This window comes from Trichoderma aggressivum (genome assembly GCF_033847375.1).
Source record: "Trichoderma aggressivum f. europaeum strain CBS 100526 chromosome Unknown scaffold_027, whole genome shotgun sequence".
In the NCBI taxonomy this organism is placed as follows: Eukaryota; Fungi; Ascomycota; class Sordariomycetes; order Hypocreales; family Hypocreaceae; genus Trichoderma; species Trichoderma aggressivum.
Window position 1 is genome coordinate 125,237 of NW_026946393.1, and position 21,360 is coordinate 146,596.

At 45.3% G+C, this 21,360-nt stretch overlaps 6 protein-coding genes across 6 annotated transcripts; 3 read left to right on the top strand and 3 right to left on the bottom strand.

The window, feature by feature from the left end:
* Positions 1 to 1,137: 1,137 nt before the first annotated feature.
* Triagg1_6680 (uncharacterized protein) lies at positions 1,138 to 3,081 on the top strand (the record flags this gene model as incomplete). Its single annotated transcript, XM_062901331.1, has 6 exons — positions 1,138 to 1,267; positions 1,319 to 1,441; positions 1,499 to 1,930; positions 2,132 to 2,398; positions 2,456 to 2,846; positions 2,898 to 3,081. 6 exons carry the CDS (start codon positions 1,138 to 1,140, stop codon positions 3,079 to 3,081), a joined length of 1,527 nt encoding a protein of 508 aa, XP_062754296.1.
* A 590-nt stretch (positions 3,082 to 3,671) lies between these two features.
* Positions 3,672 to 4,238, bottom strand: Triagg1_6681 (uncharacterized protein; the record flags this gene model as incomplete). Its single annotated transcript, XM_062901332.1, has 3 exons — positions 3,672 to 3,689; positions 3,752 to 3,906; positions 3,965 to 4,238. The coding sequence occupies 3 exons, from the start codon at positions 4,236 to 4,238 to the stop codon at positions 3,672 to 3,674; spliced, it is 447 nt and encodes a 148-aa protein (XP_062754297.1).
* An 811-nt stretch (positions 4,239 to 5,049) lies between these two features.
* Positions 5,050 to 5,820, top strand: Triagg1_6682 (uncharacterized protein; the record flags this gene model as incomplete). The annotated part of the gene is made up of 4 exons (XM_062901333.1): positions 5,050 to 5,290; positions 5,350 to 5,472; positions 5,525 to 5,638; positions 5,774 to 5,820. 4 exons carry the CDS (start codon positions 5,050 to 5,052, stop codon positions 5,818 to 5,820), a joined length of 525 nt encoding a protein of 174 aa, XP_062754298.1.
* A 373-nt stretch (positions 5,821 to 6,193) lies between these two features.
* On the bottom strand, positions 6,194 to 7,681 carry Triagg1_6683 (uncharacterized protein; the record flags this gene model as incomplete). The annotated part of the gene is made up of 2 exons (XM_062901334.1): positions 6,194 to 6,211; positions 6,362 to 7,681. The coding sequence occupies 2 exons, from the start codon at positions 7,679 to 7,681 to the stop codon at positions 6,194 to 6,196; spliced, it is 1,338 nt and encodes a 445-aa protein (XP_062754299.1).
* Positions 7,682 to 11,568: 3,887 nt separating this feature from the next.
* Positions 11,569 to 11,940, top strand: Triagg1_6684 (uncharacterized protein; the record flags this gene model as incomplete). The annotated part of the gene is made up of 1 exon (XM_062901335.1): positions 11,569 to 11,940. One exon carries the CDS (start codon positions 11,569 to 11,571, stop codon positions 11,938 to 11,940), a length of 372 nt encoding a protein of 123 aa, XP_062754300.1.
* A 1,044-nt stretch (positions 11,941 to 12,984) lies between these two features.
* Triagg1_6685 (CAZyme family GH18) lies at positions 12,985 to 18,263 on the bottom strand (the record flags this gene model as incomplete). The annotated part of the gene is made up of 17 exons (XM_062901336.1): positions 12,985 to 13,238; positions 13,322 to 13,406; positions 13,502 to 13,557; positions 13,648 to 13,794; positions 13,863 to 14,658; positions 14,713 to 14,773; positions 14,916 to 14,945; positions 15,014 to 15,105; positions 15,156 to 15,710; positions 15,798 to 16,222; positions 16,289 to 16,349; positions 16,404 to 16,920; positions 16,994 to 17,090; positions 17,160 to 17,325; positions 17,403 to 17,707; positions 17,883 to 17,888; positions 17,960 to 18,263. The coding sequence occupies 17 exons, from the start codon at positions 18,261 to 18,263 to the stop codon at positions 12,985 to 12,987; spliced, it is 3,957 nt and encodes a 1,318-aa protein (XP_062754301.1).
* Between the last annotated feature and the right edge of the window lie 3,097 nt (positions 18,264 to 21,360).

Below are 21,360 nucleotides of genomic sequence, written 5' to 3' on the forward strand. Positions count from 1 at the left end.
CAGAGTAGATGGCATTCATTTTGACAACTCAGGATTGCAAAGATAAAAAATAGTATCTTTGTTTCAACTGTGTAACTAAAGGCGATTTGCGAGTCATCGGCAAGTTAGTTGTGTCTAGCTAAAGTCGAGTTAAGAATAGCCAACCCATTGCGGAAGATCAACAATTCATTAGTTGTGTTAGTAATTGGTGACTAACTCAAGAGCCTAGATCTTGATGCAACCACATATGTATATCCGCTTTACCAGGTGTCAGCCGGATCATCCAGATGTTTGGGATACTGTCGGTATCCGTCGGACTGAACGGAGACTTGCATCGGGGCGATTATTACAATCCCCCCTCTTTCGTCCTCTGAATATACTGGTAGTTGTATAAACTAGGACTCCGTACCCCCTTCTGGGCGTGAGGATTTGCATAGAGGACAAGGGTTACTGTCTCCATCAACAGCCTATTCCGTAGGGGCGTCTGCTTCCCGTTTAAGGCTTTACCCCCCTTGCTCCCTTCCGCTCTTCGCCCCGCGTTAAGAGGCACACCCCTCTTATCTGCGTCAGATCCGAAAGATTCGAGCCCTACGGAGGAGGTAGGGGAGGACTACGCCTAATGGCTGTACGGTAACACTAGTATTCCGTGAGATCTACAGGGATGGTCGCACCTAGTCCAAAGAATCCACACACAGCAATCTCTCATTCCCCGTTTAGACACTGTATAGCAACAAGGGCGATTTCTTCACTCCGTGGGAGATACACGTAGTCTTACCGACACCCCATACCAAAGTTTGCCGATACGGAGTAATAACAGTGTTTACCCTGCTAGTCGTTGCTACGTGTCACATTGTAAACTGGGCGCTTAAGCGCCTTCATCGCCATTACTCGTGCGAGAATCTAGAAGTGACGTGGGAAGTACTTTGTGTACACGGATAGAGATGCTTTCGCTAAGATTAGAAACGTCCACGCAGATCAAAGACAAGCATAACCATCAAGCTATGACGACCTTAGGCTGAAGGGTTTCAGGGAGTTATCGATGCCCCCCTAAGGACTAAGACTTGCAAAGTCCATATTCCACTCTCAAACGCACATGCACATTAGGGAGCAATTGTCCTCCACCATCAGGACAACAATAGAGCTCACCTCACATCTGAAATGTTTTCATCAAAGAGCATTTATGCTGGCCTCTCGTTTACCTTCCTGGCACTCTCGTTGGTGCTCCTCCTTGCGGGCCAACGTTTTGAGCCAAGCGACCTGGAATGTGCCAAGAGCGTGTCTTCATGGTGTAAGTAGTGAGATTCGAAGTTATCACCTATAATATACTAACATGTAGAAGCTCCTGCATGGGACGCAGTTGAGTATACCTGGCAAACGTTTCAGAATGGCTTTTCTCAAAAGTCAATCTATGTTGGGGTTCCAACCGTAGAGCTTGAAGAAGTGTGGAACGCTTCATTGCAGCGTATGTATCTTTTCAACAGCCCTTTAGGCATTATTGAATACTAACAATGAGAGAAAGATTATCCCATTGTTATCCCAACAAAGAAATTGTCAGGTTTAGATGATGCAGAGACTCAATTAGTGCAGCCAGAGAGCGGCAATGGCGCTTTGGCCTATCTTGAGGTCTTTAGAAATCTGGGATGCTTAAACCTTTTGCGGCAACACACATACAGGGAAGAGTACGACTACTCTTACTTGGATGCATTCCAAGGTACGGAGGAGCAAATAATGGCTCGAGTTGACGGTTGTGTGCAGAGGCTTCGGGAGGTGCTCATGTGTTTGGGCGACACAACGCCATATTTAATCATGTTGACCCCAGAAAAGGCCCAGAAGGAGTCGCCGGATTTTAACACGTTGCATAATTGCCGCAATTTTGATAAGATTCTAGAATGGACGAAGGAGAGAGAGAGTACCACGCTGCATAAGGTGCCAAATCTGTATAGTGTCAGCCGTGAGTAGTTGATATTGGTTTAGGTAGAAAAATAGCCCTATTGACATCGTGTGCGAGAAGTATTAAATATATGTTGTAAAATATGGAATGACCAAAGCCTTAGAAGTTCCATATACGTGATTAGGCGATAGAGAAAGCAGCCCATGTATGACTGCCTATCAGGTTGCCGGTCATATATATAAGCCGGCCGCCCCCCATTAGTCCAGTCCTCTTTTCCTCTCCTTCATACCTCTGCTATATTACCAACTACGGACCTTATCAACGACACATTGCATATCAACAAGATGAAGCTAGGAGAGGGCAGTAAATTTTGTACCTCGGCTTTCCTGCCATTTGTCGGCGGCGGACTTCTAGGATCCATCATCACCCAGGCTGTAATCCCACGAGCAAATTGGCACTCGTGTCAGCAACTCGGTCTCGATGCAGCAACACGGCCTCCCACTTTATCGACACCTCCACAGGCACCCCGTATGATAGAGTTAATGTCTCCCCCTCGAGAAGAGAGCTAACCGTATCCCGCAACAGTAGACATTTTCTGGGATAATACAGATCTCTCAACCCACCACATGGTACGCACTAATGGCACGTTCAATCAATCGTCTCCTTTCCGGGGCCCACCCACAAAAGAAGTTGATGATGCGTGGGGAAAATATTGGCAAACTTGGACTTTCAGCGTGGATGAAGAGCAATTCAAGGCCTCGATGCCACAGTTTACAGAAGAAGCAGTTCGTCTTGACGACGGGCGCTATCTAGCGACATTTGAATACACCCACCAGCTACACTGCCTGTACAATCTCTTCAGAGCGTCATACATGGACTCATATCCGGATGAGAAAGCCAGTTACGACGAGAATCCCCAAGAGTGGCACGGACGAGTAGACCACTGCATAGAGATTTTGAGACAAAAACTGGAGTGGTACGTTATATACCTAATGTCTGATCTCTATACACTCATTAATCTGAGTAGCGACCGCGATACGGGACTCGTTTTGTATGATTGGGTCAAGGGGAGGAAAGCCCCTACGGCGAACTTCAACGTCGCGCGTATGTGTTATGACTGGGAGCCTGTAGAGAAATGGGCACAGAGCCATGCGGTTGATGATTTCCCGGAGAAGCCAAAGAACGTTGTGCAACTCTCTAGAATTCCATAAGTAGAGTTTGGATAGTTGAGAAGTTTATATGCATTTTTACTGCCCTATCATTTAACTACAAATTTGTGCTATGTGAAGTTTCCGAGTGGAAGATGATGGTAGAAATGAATAAAACAAACTCTCTTCGATTAACACGACCTAAACATCTTCTACATCAATTATGAATCTTACCAGTCTTCCATGCCTCATCTCTCTCATCTTGCCAATTCACGAGAGCAGAGTAGTCCCTGCAAGTGTGTACTAATGAAGTGTCGGCCAAGTACATTTGCTTTCCTTCAGACCATACATGCGGTACAGGAGTCAGGTCACCTTGGCATTGAATCGTCTCACGTAGTATTTCGACGCAGTGATCTACCGTCGATTAGTACATTGCTCAACATCGTTTCACAGAGAGAATGACTTACCAACGTGCATATGGAACGTGGGAACTGTTGGCTTGTTCTCAGTGCGAATGGTCGGATAATACTTGTCGTACGCGACCTTTCGAAGATAATTGACGCAGTGAAGACTATGTCGGACGTGTGGAACAACATAATATTTGCCACTGTCAACTGAGATTTGGCCCTGAACTTTACTGGCTTCATCTGCCGTCAAGGCAACGTAAGAGCCTAGATGTATAAATGTTAACAGTCGAATAGGGCATCGGTAATATTGACAATGACTTGCCTACGATTCTGTCCCACGCTGCATCTAGTTCTGCAGTCGGGCGGCCGACATAGCGCTCTTCGCTCGGGTTGAGCATCAGTTCAAATTGGTTGGATGCGTTGACGACAATATTTCCGTAAAACTGTTGTCTATTCAATTTGATGGCAGATATAGCAGGTTCTGGAGCTGTTAGCGACTACTTTGCAATCGCAACTCATCCAATGTATGAAATACTGACGAAGTTCAGTTATAAAGCCGGTTTCATAACTATGGTCGCGCTGGACTCGCTGGCCGAAGAATAAAGAGAGGCCAAGGGAGACTGCAAGTACAACCGTCGCAACTTTCCAAGGCAATGTTCCATCTTCCATAAATCGCCAAGAGATCAACTTGGCTTTACCATCTTCTTTGCCATTGGAAAGAAACGATTGGGCCTCATCCTCATCGTGGTATTGCTCGTCCGCCTTTTCGAGGCTGTTTGGCCTGATTTTGGATATCATATCTATGAACTTCATCTTTCTGAGTGTAAAACCGGTGTGGAGAGGAGCAGAGGACGAAAGGCGAGGCTGCAGTTGTTGGGGAGCAAAGAATTGCACTGAGAGCCTGAGCCAAAACCTGCTACGCTACCTTCACTTAGATGCATCACGGCCGGAGACTTTGCGATGATAGACTCAGCAAGAATAAATCAGGCTTATGCTTGTATGCTTGCGACCCCACACTAGTGTAGTATCGTACAAGTAGTCTATCTCTCGGGGGATCTGACAAGCATGAGTAGGAAGAGAGGGGGTGGCTGTAACACGGTGCATCCAGAATCTTCGGAAGAAAGGGCGGGGTCGAAATAAACATCCATGCTTGGTCGGCGACTCGACTAGCAGGGATTGGGAAGATGATGCCCTTCGCATACCTCATCTGCAGAGGGTGTGTACTTGTAAGCGGGCACCATTGCCACGTCTCTCACCGATAGAGAGTGGAAACTCTCTGATACGTGACTCGGGCTTCGGGTTACTCCGGAAATGCTGGTCGTGAAACTCACTGCCATGAATCATGACATATACAGAGCGCTGATTGGAGGGACAATTGTGACTGGGGGCACCCAGGGTCGAGGCCTTGTACTTTCCTACAATGATCTTGGGTTGCCATTGGGAGTGGAAACAAAGATAGCGTGGTTGATCCCTTTGGAGAGGTCAGCATTGCAAGAAAACCTTAGGCCCTTAGGCCTCTTGCCTGTACCTATGTATCAATCCGGTCACCATTTTTTTGTCTTTGCTCCTTAACCATTTCGCCATCTTGTTGTTGCTGAGACTGTTTCCCGATTCTACGTTCAAAATGGCTCCTGAATATGGATACAGCCTTGTCGCAGAAGAGGCCGATGTTGAAGAAGATGGCTCTTCTGGTACACAAGAGAAGATAACTCGTAATCCTTTGAAATCATTGACTTGGCATCTCTTTGGCCCTATCGCTTGGCTATTTACAACTTTCCTCCTTGTTGCGGTTCTTATCCTTCTCGTGGCAGCTGTTACCAAGGAGCCATCCTCAGAGCAGTGCGCAAAAAAACTTTCAGTCTGGTGTAAGTGACTATTGCAGCTGTGATGGGAGATTTAATACTGAGATTGCGTACCTGAGCAGCACCGGCGCTAGAGGCTGTTGAATATGTCGATGTTCAATTCCAAAACAAGTTCAATGAGAAATCTATCTACAGGGGAAAACCTACCCCAGAACTTGAGAGGGCATGGCTTGACTTGTGGAATTGTAAGTCCATTATTCACCTTAACATGAGCTTCATGGACTGACTTTATCGAAGTTGGCCCGGTGAACATCCCTTTGGATAAGCTTGATGCACTCAACAAATCCAAGGAAGTAGACTGGAAAAGAGCCAAACCAGAAGTTGGAGGCGGTATAATCGGAAACCTTGAAAGTGAGTCACAGTGTTGTAATGTATCTTAACCAAATCTTTTTTTTCTTTTGGCTAACAATCTCATATAGTCTTTCATCAAATTCATTGCTTAGATTTCGTCAGGCAGTATACTTACCGAGATGAATACGACTATAGCAAGCAACCAGCATTTGACGGAACTCCACAGCAAGTTCGCGAAGTAAGAATTCCACCACTTCCACACAGACAGTATGGCTTACCATTGAAATAGCACGTGGATCACTGCATCAACAGTCTACTAATATTCTTAAAATGCACGTCTGACGTGACTCCTTATTTGATGCTGACGGATACGAGGAGGCCGTTAGGTATAGATTCTGACTTTAATACTCAACACAAGTGCCGTAATTTTGAGAGGATTCGTGAGTGGGCGGGACAACATGAGTTGAACACGGTGGATTACCAGAATGATATCTCATAATGGCTAGTTTACAAGTTTAGAAGAATTGGTAATTAAAGTATGTCATCTTGAAAGAAATGCCTATATATATTGCTTGTGAACTGGATGAACAAATGGTTTTCTTTTCAATACTCTATTTACGCGTAGCTCTTGGTCTATATTGAATGAGTCATACGAGCAAACCATGATTTGGCCAATCGAACAAATGTCATGTCTACAGCCCTCCAAAACACATCAGAAACATAAATCACCGCTGCCAGAAGAACCAGGTACCCCCATATGAACCCTACGACATATCTCCATACCTCATCAGTCCCAGCAACTGTCCAGAAGAACGGAAGGACGGCGTATCCGACAGTGTGTATCAAAGGTCCATGAACAATGTAGAGACTGTAGCTTATGCGGCCAAGATATTGCGGTATGGCTGAATTGAGCAACCACGATATAGCAGCATTCTTCTGCTCAGTGTGAGTGAGCAGAGATACAAGAAGAATACCACCAAGATTTGGCAGAAAACGATTCGGAGCTGGATCTGATGGTGGAATCAACCAACCCAAGAGTCGAAACCCTGGAGTCTCCATGACACAGAAATCTGGGGCTGACATCAACCAAAGACTGACTATCAGTAGAAGCACCTTCATGGCCACCACGGGCCAATTTTGGCCAGGCTTCTTGATGCTCAAGGACATTGCGTCTCCTCTTGATGCAATAGTGGTATCAGCGATCAAAAGGCCAGAGAAAAAGAGAGCCACATCCCAACGATCAAGTGCATACACATAGACAATCAAGATGATCATCAAAAATATTCGGATAGTTGACCGAAGCACCATATACACCGGTAGAATGAGGAAGATAGCCAACGAGCATCTGAACTCTACGGGTATTGTCCATAAATGCACATCGTAGCGGTTGTGAAGGTCTCCCCACCAGAAGACATAGAGCATTCTCCATGATTGGTCAAGCCAATGCAACAGCTGCGCACCAAAAGAGTCCAGTCTTTCTTGGTGTTGCTCACTAATGACGGTGACCCATTTGGGATTGTTGGATATCTTGCGGCCCTGTTCGTAAGCACCAAGCTGTATCGCGAGCATGGTGATGAAGCTGGCGACAATTGGTGGTCCATATAAACGGACAGGACGACGAAAGAAGCAGGAGGTCACAGACTTAACCGCCTTGGTAAAGCCAGAAGATGAATCTCGAGATTGCACCAGCGGCTTATAGGAGAGGACAAATCCAGAAAGGACAAAAAAGACTGAGATTGGCCAAGTTCCAACATAGATGAGCCGGAGTATTGGTAGCTGATGAAACCAGCTGTTGTGGTGATGTATGTCTTGAGGCCGTGCACATTGCGTAGCAGAGCTTTCAGAGAGGCCGTAGCCGTAGAAAACAAAAGGCTGGTATGCGTACAAAATATGATAGTTCATAACGGCCAGAGCCGCGTAGCCACGCAACCCGTCGAGTGCCGAAGTAGACGCATCGCCGTTGCGAGACTGTTCAACAGTATTGGCGGGAGAGCGAAGGAAGCTAGGCACGAAGAAAAGCATCAAACTGATGATGGCTCTTGGAATGTTTCTTGCAGCGCAGACCCTCTGAACTGAGGCATCATCCTTGTCGAGGCTCAGCATGCGTTCTCTATGTTGCGACTCAAGCATGCCATGCTCCTCTGCTGAATCAACAGATTCTGAAGACCGCCACGGCGACGGAGATGGCCAAGGAAGTTTCCACGATCTGGAGAACATCCGCATAATACCGGTTCTCAGTTGACTTTTTAGATCTTCTTTTTTTTATGGTTGTGCTTAATAGTTTGGAGGAAATTTACAAATGAAGTTTTATCTCAGCCCGAGCCTGAAGCAGCCTGGGAACGGAAAGTCTCACGAACAGATGGAATCATATTGGGCATGCTTCATTATTTCCTATACTAGAACACCGCCGCAATGCCTATGACAATGACACGCCGCATAGCGACAACGGTGCGAGAACAAATGCCGCGGTAACCTCCCCAAGCGTAGGTAAACTGCCGTGCCAGCGCGTCATATCATCCGAGGCGTGATAACCCTTTCCGCTTTGCATATCCGGTCGCTAAAATATTACGAAACCGCAAATGTGGCCCAGGTATGTAGATATGCAGGGTTTTTAGGAAGATGCTTACTATGTGCCTAGATTTCGCTAGTATTTCGGTCTACTTCGTATATCTCGTATATATTCCGTTCCCATTTCTGTCTAGGTGGTCTAGATAAGGACTAGGAATATTATCCAATTCGGACTCCGAGGGTCCGAAAACGACATATCCCGACTTCCACTCACCGTCAGAGAATCTTACCCCAGAAATCGCTTTATCCGTACCAAAACAACGGTGGGAAAACACGCGTAACACGTCCGAGGAGTGTAGCTGTAGCTGCAGATCTTCTTGCAGGGGGGGGGTCCCGGAAGCTAACCGTAGGCACCTTTGTGAATCCTGTGGAGGGGGCGTGTGCATAGAGCAAAAAGCATCCCGGGATACCGAAGATTATACACGTATATCAAGCGCTTAAAATAAGTTCGGATGAAAGATCTTACTCATCTCTTAGTTGTAACGGTATCAGGGATTGTACTAGGTATTGCATATGGCGAAATGCTTGTTCTATCGTAGAAAGGGTTGCATTGAAGGGTTTACTGCAAAGCCTAGATGGCTCTTCCCTCTGTCTTTCTGACTTTGCGATGCTGAAAACATTTTCGTTTCTATTCTAGACTTGAAGTTAGAACACCCATTCGTTAGCTGGCTACCGAAACTAATATGTGGTGGAAAAATCGACTCGCAAAGCACCTTCGGTACCAGTCAGTAGCGACGCCCTCTGATGATGAAGAGTTGGCAGATGAGTCTTTTGATGAATTGAGGGCCCTTGAGAGGAAGAAAAGGCTCCATTCCCGAATATTCTTTGCGTTTGCGTCACTTTGTCTGTTTTTATCCTCGTCGTATTATATCGAGAGGGCGTCAAACCATGTTTCTGACGACAAGTGTACACGGCGAATGTCGCCTCCGAGTGCGTGCAATTCCTCGTCATGATGTCTTTGAAGTTCCACTAATCATTCAATTGGGATTGTTTTAGGCCCTGTTTTAGAAGCCGTTCGATATGAATGGACGACGTTCAATCAGTTCTTCGAACCCGACGTATACAGCGGCTACCCTTCTTCAGCGTCGGAGGCAGCGTGGGCAAAGTTATGGGATTGTAAGTATCTCAGTGCTTGATGGCCGCATAGAAGCTGATGTTGCTATTGTAGTTGGTGCCTTTAGTGTACCGCTTGACTCACTCGGCAGTCTGAACAAGTCCTCGACGATTGGAGATTTTCGACTCGTGCACAAAGATCAAGGTGGTGGTGTTGGCGGCTTACTAGAAGGCGCACATCAAATCCATTGTCTGGTACGTATACGAGCACAAATACGGGTTGAAGCAAAAGCTAATACGGCAAACTTTGGTGTAGAATCTTGTGAGGCAATTCATCTATAGAAACCACTGGGACTACAGCAAACTGCCCTCGTTTAGCGGCGGAGAGAAAACACGACGGCATCACGTCGACCATTGTGTCTCGACCCTACGGATGGTGCTGACGTGCTCCAGCGACGTAGCGCCGTATGTACTGGAAACTTCAGCGACGGGAAAAGTAATTGGAAAAGGGTTTCCTCGCAAGTGCCGTGCATATCCTGACCTGGTTCAATGGGTCAACGGTCACTCAGTTTTCAGCTCAGTAGAGTAAAGTGGAATTGGAGAGCTTTGTATCAATTACTCTGAGGTATAGATTTACATTTATGCAGCTATTCCAACAAATGTTTTCGCGGATTCTGCCTTTTTCTTTGAAGCATAGTATTTCTGTATTGTATTGTCTTCCATTCGGTGATGTTGTCAAACTGAGGAGCCTTGTTGCATGTACCTAGCTTGCACCTCGGCATCTGGATAAGCGCCTTGGGTAAATTCTGGTCTATCCATGCCCGAGCATAAAACTACATGTACCTATATTGAACTCTCGTTATTAGAATATTAATCGTTATTCCGCTAGAGCTGCGCTAGAAGCATCTTAAAAGCGGAATCCCTGCTTTTCCCTTTTCGAGTTACAGTACGTAGGCACAGCTACCGAGTTTAGATAATGCGCTGCATACCTTTACAATCAAGTCATTCGCCGGCATCTATAAACGGCCCGATAAAACTGCCTCTAGATCGACAGCTAAGTGTCTCTGACAAAGTATATGGAGCTCTGTATGACATGGAGACAAATGCAGACCGTCATCTCCTTGCGTAAACTATTTTCGTCCCAGAGGTTAAGGACCTGCCAAATTCAGATGCCAGGGCAGAGACGCGGGCGAATTGGTAACCGTGAATGTGCATTTCGGGTTGATCACATTGCCCATCGGATCTGCTTCTAGTAATTCCATTACCCCGAGTTCCTTGTACGGGGCGGATCTCGCTTCGCTATCAGTTCCACTTCTGTGATAGTAGAGGGATTGCCATTGACTTGCTTATGCTTATGGTTAGGCTGCATGTACCTAGTTGTCTCGTACTCCGTATAGGTAATATCAAGCCGGTAGGTACTGCATGCAAACACCCACACGCCCCTTGGGCAAGGATTCGCGGAAGATGTGTCCGACGGGTTGACTAATAATCGGCAACTTTCCACGGGGTCAGATCAGTGCAGGATGAGGGATTCGCCATGGTTTACCTATTGGGGACACCTCAGTCAGCACTCATGCAGTTAGCTGGATCTCAATGCTACTGTAGCATAGATATTAGCCGCGAGGCTATGACACAGTTTATAACAGCCCATTTGGCACTGTGTCTTGTCCATGAAGTATCACGATGATGCTAACAGTTGATAGTATTGAAGAGCCAGATATCCCACCCTCATACCTTGAAGAGGAAGTTGCCATATTAATGACGTAGCAAAAATCAAATCTTGTGATTTCAATGACTCAGATCCTGGCAGGTCGATAAGAAGTGCCAGATCTGATGTATCGTCCCTTGTCTTCGGAGTGGAATCTGAATGATGGAATCATCAACGACCGAAGCCTCTCTCCCCTTGAGGATGCCAGCGTTTACGCCAATATATTACACGTAGTACGGGGGGGTGGGAAGTATTTTCACTAACAGAATTATGGCTGCAGCCATACCATCGGTCAAGGGAAACATTCCTTGTTCAGAAGAACCTTCTGATACCCCAAGGCGTGTGGAAGTTTTACAACGGCCAAAGATGCGTTGACAGTTGTTTCCGGAGGCCGAGATACTCGAGTTGGTCTTATTTTGAGAAAGCGTAATGTAATGAAAAAAAAATCATATGCGGAGTCAAGAGATATTCCATGTTCGGAGCACGGATCCTCGTTACCTTGGCGAAATATGAGGACCCAAGTATATAAGGGGAAGACAAGACGGGTTTGATAAATTTGATCAAGCAACTCATCACTCGGGCTCAATCAAGAACCAATCTCTCATATCATTCTTCAAATTATTACAAACTATACCAAACTTTCAAATTTTTGAAGTACAACATGAAGTTCAGTTCATCTCTCGTTGTTCTCTCCCTCTCTGCTCTCGGCCTGGCCGCACCCACTCCTGGATGTGGCTCGGTTGTTGAAGCTGATGGAACAACTACCAAGCGTTGCAACATCCCTTGGACTAAGAACTACGGCGAATACGATGAGAAGCGTGACGTTGAGGAGCGCGGCTGCGGCTCCTTCGTTGAGCCTGATGGAACCATCACCAAGCGTTGCAACATCCCTTGGACCAAGAACTACGGCGAATACGATGAGAAGCGTGACGTTGAGGAGCGCGGCTGCGGCTCCTTCGTTGAGCCTGATGGAACCATCACCAAGCGTTGCAACATCCCCTGGACCAAGAACTATGGCGAGTACGACCAGTAAGCTTTTCGCCAGAAAATCTGAAATAAAACTCCAATAGTAAGTTATCACGGCTCTTCACTTCTTTTTATACAAGTTACTAACATATAGAGTTCAGATATGAAGTTTATGAACTTACGCCAGATCACTGTGTGTGTTGCTTCAAGTAGGAAGAGGGTAGTTTTACACAACTGGAGGAAGATCAGCCAACGGAATAGAAATGGACCACGACATTTCGCAGATGTGTAGAAGACATCACTTTCCATAGCATACAGTGTGCCAATAAGACTACGCGATATGAATGCTCTCTATAATTGGCTAATAATGCGAATCCTAACTGTGATATATATAAATGACACTTGAAAGATATAGATAAATTAGTGAAGATAACATTAAAGTTAATTTTCTTATTGTCCTTAGATATATATAAAGATTCCTTCGCCTTATTTAACTTAGTTTCTTAACTATAAAGCTAATACTATTAGGGGTTATTAATGGATGTTATATAAGGAAGCTAAAATATTTTTAATTATGTTAATAAGAGACTTACTAAACATCATTTATATTAAGGTGTCATAACCTAATTTAACCTCTTATATAAAGAAATAAGTATATACCTAGGATTAAAAATAATCTACCCTAATTAAATTAATATAAGAAGTAATAATAAATAATACTAAAGTGCTTTATATAATTACTCTCTTTAATACTAAAGTAATAGGCTATATTACTTTATAAAAAAAATAACTTAACACTGCTTCCGGCCTAATGTTACATTCCGCAAACATCTAAATTATCACTCAACCATTCTTAAAGTTGTGACAAAAGAAGCTTTATTAAAGCTATATACTGGCGATATATTAGATATCAGGCCTCAAATACAACATACTCTTCTATTACAGTCGATTGTGATCAAACGACTTTAGTTTTATCCAAGTGAGTGCACACCTTATCCAGCTTGATCAAACGCCGATTCCAAAAATTGTTGGACCACCATGCATGCCAAAATTGGGAAGCCAGCGGTGCATATTTGCTATAATTTATACAAAAACTCATTAGCCATCTCATTCAGCGTTTAGGGGCGTGAGAGAAAACATACTGCTGCTGATACATGTTATCGAACGCAGTCCGCGAGCGGGTCACGGCTGCGTCTAGAGCGGTGCGAATATACTTTTTCCATTCAGCCTGGAAGTTTATTATGATACCTGGACCATTGACAGAGTACCAACTGTCATAGAAGCCCATATGATCATACATGGCCTCGTATGAAGCACAAAACATGTCCCAGATTTCTGGTGAGTTGAGGTAGGTGAAGACTAGACCTATAATAATAACAAAGGGAAGTAGGTAGTTAGTTCGTAAGTCTCAAATTGAGAGCCGCTACAAAGAATAGCGCAAGCCTTACCAACTTCTTTAGCTACTAGGAGCTGCTCTTCCGCAGTCTGTTGTTTGAACTTCTTCATATCTACTACTTTGTTTCCCATGAATATCTGATATGCGTCAGCGGACATCCAAGTGAGATGGTAAGTCTTATGACTTTGTTTAATTGCATATAGGAATGAAAAACCAAGAAGATGGAACTTACACCGCCCTTTCTGTGATTGGGTCTTGCCAGAAAGATTGCCAATCTGTCCAAGTGATCTGTGCAACCGAGTTCAGTTAATAGAATTTCGGGAAGGCTGGCATCTTGACGTCTACGCCGTCCATTGGCTTGTTTGATTGGGAATATACTCGGGGCGTTGATATAGGCATCAATGAAAGTGCAGTCAGCCAGTGGCGGGGAGTAGTGCACTGTCGGATCGATGTCGTTCAATCTCCCCTTCATCAACCAAAAGTTGAAGAAGTCGGCGATAAGCTGGCCTTCAAACGGGTGCTCAGCTGCACGTCGCTTTCTATTAGCCGCGCTGCATTATGCCAGAGAAGGGAATTGGTGGCGAGATACATACTTTCGTAAGGTGGCCTTACCGGGATGGATCCTCCGAGCCCATTGGGAATATATATGGTATCTGCTGGCATGACGTTGCCCGCATTCCAATTTGTGCAAGAAGCCGATGTGTTGCCCCAATACTTGGATACTGTATCCCATTTGCCGTTTTGAATGCCGTCCCAAGGAAAGGTCGCTTGATTAGGAAAAGAAGGATATTTATACGGCTGTTTTGGTAAATAATCGCTCTTGCAAATTGAAATTTTCTTGAACCCCATACTCGCCACGTTGGGTTTTCGTTTGTCGATTTGAGAGAACCAATCAGTGTTGGCCTGCTCATCTCTTCTCAGGATGGTTTGTGAATCCAGCCACGGGTCTGGGTGCGGTTCACAAATAGAGCAGGGTGGCATATCGGAAAGACCATAGCGAAAGTCCATCGAGGCGCATCCGCAGCACCGGTTGCCTTCTTCGTCATCATAGCCGCAGGACATTCCATCCACACATGGAAATTTAGTCTTGCGCTCGGCGTCGCCAAATGTGAGGAGGCCCCGAGTTTCTCCGAAATAGAGATTTGGATTAATGAATGCGTCTCCCCCGTAGCCCCAACCACCCATTGAGCCTATCTGTCGAGAGTGGAGGGCATCCTCACCAGACTCATTCTGGGCATTATTCTTTGTGCGATCATGGGTAGAGGTAAATATCCCACCATAGGTAGACTCTGTGGTTGGTTTAGAGGCATTTTGATGGAATAATCTGTTTCTCTTCTGTAGAGACTTATTTATATTTGGATAACACTTATGCTCCCCGGTAGGTTTTTGCTTTGAACGAAAATTAGTATGCCAAATGAAACAAACGCATGTAGGGAATGTTACCCGGTCATAGGTGAGTTCTGCCAATGCATCGCTGGGAATATCACCCCAACCAAGAGATTCGCTATAGTTGCACGAATTAGTCCGTATGTACATTAAGTATAAGCAATGGACGTATGTCCAAATGAATATGCTAATCCTACCCCCCGCCCAGCAAGTCTTTTGGCCTAGAATAGTTTGGGGAAATGTCTCTGGGTGGTACTCACGCTTTGTCAACTACTTGGTAGACACTGGTGCTGTTTTCGGCTATGTTAGTCAACCTAGAACTCATCGAGCCCAAATGTTAAACGTATTTTGAACTCACGTCACGTCGTAGCCAGTACACACGCTTCCAGAATCCCTCCCTTTCCCTTGAGAGAATGTAAAGATTTCCATAGTGTTGTATGCAAGTTCCAGCTATCATCAGTTAGTACGTCTAATGGATGTGAAGAATAGAGTGTACTCACCTTGGGCGTGCCAAGAACCCATTTGAATAAATCTCCAAATATCAGGAATTTCATCTCTAATCCAAAGGTGAGGACTGTACCAATGGCAATCTGCCCACCATAGGAGGAAGTACCATAGAGGACGTCATCCTGAGGAATGGAAAGTTTATTCTTCTGACGCTTCTCGTCATTAATCTCTTGGAAGGGACCTGATTGAGGGGGGAAGTTGGCTTGGAAATTGCCAAGGTCTGTAACAATGCGCGTAGTCATTCGTCCATCAAATGTGACCGTACTACTTGAAAAGTCTTGGGAACCCGATCCATTTAGTGTAGCCATCTCATACTTGACCTTATAATACGGATTAAAAGAGATGAGTCCTCCGGAGGTTGCAGTATTAATAGTGTGTCCTTTAAGGTTAACAATGTCTTCCTGACTCAAGGCTGGATTGCCCATGCGAGCTTTGGATATATCAACATCTCCAACGCCTCCGATGCCATAGGTCAGATCTGTCTTGCCAGTTGCTTTAAGAAAACCATGGGCTTGATCGACATTAAGTTTAGCATTCTTTAGCGTGGCCTATTTGTAATTTGGTCAGCTACTTCTTCTTGATGAGAAAGCAAAATCGATGAGCAATTAACGAGAGGAAAAAGCCAGGAGTCGTACAATCATAGAAAACCCAAACCAGAAGTCTGCATCGATAGTGCCTTGGACATAAGCGCCGAAACCTTCACCGAAGCTTGTGCCCTCGATATCACAATCTCTTGCAGTTTGCCAAAAGAGAATGCTGTTTAAGTCGTCCTTAATCTTTGTAGCGTCGCTAGGAGACCAATCAAAGTACTCTTTCTCAAACACTGAGTTCCAGTCAACGGTAGTTGGAGCAAAAAACCGAGACTTTAGACTGTTGACGTCGCGGCTTTGGATACCAGGTGTATCCACAAGATGGTCCCAGTAGCCTTTAACGTTGGAGTAATCCACTCGAATGCTTGTATTGTTTGTGTCTCTTCTCATAAGGCCGAGGTTGAAGTCAAAAGAAAAGTCATAGACGGGAGAGGTGGGAGCCCTGCCTACACTTGGAGGGATTGACTGATCTATACGTCGATTAGCGGTGTTCTAAAACATCAAGTACTAGGTAACAAGAGTATATAGTGACCAACCAACTGAAATTTCTAGAGAAATAGCTCTAGCGAACATATTCGGAGCGCACTGTAGTAGACTCTGATTAGCAAATAGCGGCGTCTAAAGAAAAGTGATGTGTAGAACAAGACTAACATTGTCTGGCATCTCGACAATAGTGCCTTCAACCCCACGTTCCAACACACGGAAGCACTCTCTCAAATCTTCACTTAGGCATGTTACTCTGGCCGTTTGTGCTTTATCTTTCGGTTGGTCTTTAACACCGAAGGGGCAATCAAGAAAAACCATGGGCTCGGGATCACCGTCTCTCTTCCTCAATTTTGCGATAACATGCGAGTCGCCTGCAATTAAGAGAAAGCCGAATGGCCCAGAATCAGGGCTTGGGTCAGCTAAAGAACCACTGCTGCCAAATGGAACAAAACCAAATTCCGGCCTAGTGCCTGAGAGAGGAAGGTCTTCCGTTGGAAACAAGTTCTTAAGATCAACAAGCGAGTACGAGCTGTCAATTCCAGCGGGGCCAATAGGGCCTGAGACGGCTCTGAGCGCATCGAGTCCGCTGCTATCAAGATCGAGGGCCCATATCAAGAGCCCTGAGAGGCCAAGTTTATTGGCATAGTCAATCTTGGTTTGGAATGTAGTCTCATCATCATATCTTGCATTATTCGTGTCAGCTCGTCCTTGGATTTGTTGTGGCCGAGACATCTCGTAGAAAGGTAAGGACTCACGAAACCCAACTGTCATTGCCATATACCATATACCTGACGGCTGCGTCCTTATCCAAGTATGAGGTAGCACCAGTTCGATCAAGGATAGATTGGACCTCTGCGATTGCCGATGTCAGAATTTTCTCTGAAATGCTGTCACCGCCCAAAGGCCTCAAGATGCACTAACCTCTGTATGACAAGATGCCCGCGGTGCCAGTACACTGACCCGCATCTCCAGGGCCACTGAAGGGGCAGCCTGGTTTCCAGCAAGATGCAGATTTGAGATTAAATGTCCGGCCATAAAATGCTAGGCCCAAGACAATGCTAGAAGGCTTGACCTCTGCTCGCCAAAACTGTGCGTGGTCACATCACCGTCAGCATAGTGGTTGATAAAGGCCATCATAAGACCCAACAGATACATCAGACTCACCAAGTCTAAAGCTAGGTCAATTTCCGTGAGGTTAGTGTGTGCAAGAACTTGACTTCCAATCGGGTTTTTGCTATCCCAGGTTCCATGAAGATCATAAGACATGAGATTAATCCAATCAGCATAAGCTGCCATGCCTTTGATATCAAAGTGCCGCAGATACCAGTATGATGTGGGAGCAGTAAAGGTTAAAATGTAATCCTTAGTGCTAGTATCGATGGCCTCTCTTAAATCTTTAAGCAGGGCAACATAGTTGGCAGCATCCGCGTCGCTACCACCCCTATCATCCGCACCGGGGTATTCCCAATCTATAAATAGAATTAGCATTCGCTCTGGTTTATCTTTTAGCTGCTATTTAAGCACAAAGGGTCTGAAAGTGGCCATTCAAAATTCCCGTTGGCCTGTTGGGCAATACTTAGGGGCGAATCGCAAACCACACGGAAGAGATTGCTTTACTGCGATCCATGTAAGCTCAATACTTACCGAAATCTATCATAAAAGATTAACACTCCAATAACAGATTGCAAGTCTCTTGGGTTCCGAAGTTTTTCTTAACTTACCGACTCCATCATATCCGTATTCAGACAAGAATCCCAGCAGGTTCTGAATAAACGTGGAACGGTTACTCGGTGAAGCGGCCAGCGTAGGGAAAACGCTGCGCCAGGGACCAGGGTCGCTGAATGACCAGCCTCCCAGCGAAATAATAATCTTTAGACTGGGATTTCGAGCCTTTAAATTCCCTACATTTCTGTAAACTTCAGATGGTACACCGTCCATGTTAGTGATTTTCAAGTCCTGGGAAATGTATCCAAAAGCAACGTTTAGATGTGTGAGATATGTAACGGGAATTTCTCCAACGTCCATGTTTCCGCATGAGTGCTGTGAGTTCCATGCTTCCCAGTAGCCAACTATCCTCTTTTGAATGTTGCTTGGTGTGCCTGAGGGTTTAGGTTGTACACAGTTGGACTGACACCCGTTGGAACAGAAGTCTGCAGTAGTCCCACAGAAGCCAAATTCAGAGCAACAGACATTGAGAGGACAAACGGCGCCAAAAGTTTTAGCATAGTTGCCACATTCAGCAGCAGCATCGCAGTTAGATTGACAGCCTTTGCCACAGTATGTTGGACCATAGCCACACCAACCGCTGTCACCACAACAGGCTTTGTTGAAACATGGCTTATCAGGGCCACATGTGAAATCGCCCTGACCAGGAGCGTTTGGCGTGTCTGCCTTTGTTTCTAGATCTACAGAGAGATGAGGCGATGACCGGAGATTGCCCGCCACTGAGAGTTTGTTGGCTTCTGCGTGACGGATATGATGTTGGTAGCGATGGTGATGGTGAGGAGATGCTGTGACGGGTTTCAATACAACGGGATTATTAGAGACCAGAACTATAAGTAGAAGGGTGGCAAAGAGCCATGATGGCTGCTGTCTTAGTGATAGCATAATGGAAAAGCGAAAGGCTCTTAAGGTTGAAGATTAGTAGAAACAAGAGGCATTGGCGATAGGAATAAGTACTTTTTCTCTGTCTGCCTAATCAGACACAAGGAATACATGAGGCTCAACAGCTCCCTTATACGACGTCGGATGAGCTTTTCATGACTCGGAGATAGGAAAGCTGCATAGACGTGTTTGCTACCCCCCAAAAATCTTCTCCATACCAACGTCAGCACAAGTCTGGTTCACATGTGAATCTTTATCTTTGTTTCATAATTTAAATCAAATAAACGACATGACAGGACTTCTAGCAATGTAAGAATCTGGTTTTCTATAGTCGAGCCCGTAGTTATCCCATAGCAATAACTACGATCAGTTAGCCATGAAGTAGACAGCCTAATGGGGAATGAGATGAAATTATTTTTTCCTTGGGGGAGAATGATAATTAGTACTATTAGTGGAACTAAGAGTCTCAAGTCGTGAGATGATCACAGGTACCGACAGATTGGCATAGGGAAAAGATACAAAAGAGATATAAAGAGGCGAAACCTAATCTGCGTTACTGTTACTCCTAGGTTGTTGTGAATATACAGTAGTTATGAAGCGTGCAATACGGTGCATATTCAATGGGGCAATGAATACAGACAAGCGTGGTCAACAAACGCGTGAAATGTACTCCGTACAAAGGTGTGAATAACTATAATTATAACCTTAACATGTTTGGGGAGGATTTTGAATGGGTTCCCCCCCTCTGTGCGTTTCCGTCGGTCCCACATCTCCAGGACATCTCGACCAACAGCGACCGAGAGAATGTGTCCGATGCTGACCTATTTTCAGGTGAGTACGACGCGAGCGGAGGTGAATCCTGAGCTCACCGACATTTTTGGTCTCAGCTGGAGAAAAAAGCAAACTGAAGAGAAAGGGGGCGAGGGAGAGAGATCTCCGCCCCGCCAATAGTAGTCAATGAAATCAAAGCATGATGGATCAGGGAGTGGGTATCAGCTTTCAGCAAACAATCCGCGTGGATTTAGCGGTCAAGTCAATCGTACTTGAAGTAATAGAATCAAAAGGATTAGGAGCTGTGAATATCTCACGTATGTTCTTGTCTTTCTCTCTGTCAAATTGGTCTTAGTTTATTATCCATTCTAGGAATCTCTCTGTGTCCTTCCCTTTGCCTGGTGGATTATTTTCCTCTTCCACTCGAAGACTTCAGCCTGCAAAGCTGCAATGAAATCCCAGCACCTGAGCCTGGGGCTTCTCACCCTCGCTGGAGTATCGGCTTCCGAGGCAGCAGCAATTAGGAGTAATTGCCAGCAGTATACTGTCAATTCAAATGATACGTGCATCGGCATCTGCAGTCATAATAACATCACCTATGCTCAACTACCTTCTTGGAATCCAGAAATTGATCCCGGATGCTCGTATGTGTCTAGGATGCGAGCAGATGTTATGGCGTATGACAGAGATGCTAATCAAGGATATCGAATACTACAGGAATCTCGCGAGCTTCATCGGTAACAGCATATGCCTTCGTAACCCTCAAGGCCAATTCTCCATAACTAGTAACACAATCAGGGCAACTGTGATTGCGACCACAACAGCGCAAGTTTCCTATTTCCTGTCAACTAATTGAAACGATTAATTTGTAGCACGACTAACATCTGCAACAGTTCTGTCCCATCGCCAACATTAGATCAGACGACTTCTCGTTGCGCCCATTATTACCTGATATCTGATGGAGAGGATTGTTCTCTCCTAACTACGAAATTTGGCATTCTTCTCGAGGATTTGTAAGTTGTCATGCCGTGTTCTTAGTTCCCAAGTGCACATACGACTAACCTCGGAATTTACAGCATCTTCTTAAACTCTGAAGTATGGTCAAATTGTACAAATTTAGAGCCAGGCTACCATTACTGTGTCCAGCCCGTTGGATATATTTCCACATATCCTGGCTATTATGGCCCTAGCGCTACAACACCGCCCTTTAACCAGACTCCTTCTACTTCACTGCCAAAAATTGACAATCCTCTGGCGAATTGGCCCGTGAGCGACTCTATCATTCCCATTGCGAATTACACGCGGAAAGATTGCTATGAGTAAGAAGATCGCCGGTCCTCTCATTATTGCTTCAAGTTTAGGGCTGACTTCTGGGCAATTGCCAAAGCTACGTTTATGTGAATAGCACAAACACTACGGAAAATCTAGCTGCAGACTGCTGGAACCTGGCTTGGCTTTATGGAATTACACGCGAGGTATGAATTGATCACTTTTTCTTCCGGAGATTTATCTCTTTCCTAAACCTCCATCAGTATATCGCCAGCTAACCAGCGGTCATTTTAGGAATTTATTCTTTGGAATCCATCACTCGACCAAGACGACGCTCCTTTCGGCGCCCCAGTCTCCGAAGTAACATCCTGCACAGCCAGCCCAACCACTGCTTTCGGCACTTCTAGCAGTTCTGCCGCTATATCCAGTTACACGTACCCTTGCACGCTTGCCGCAAATAGTTCTTATTGCGTACTCT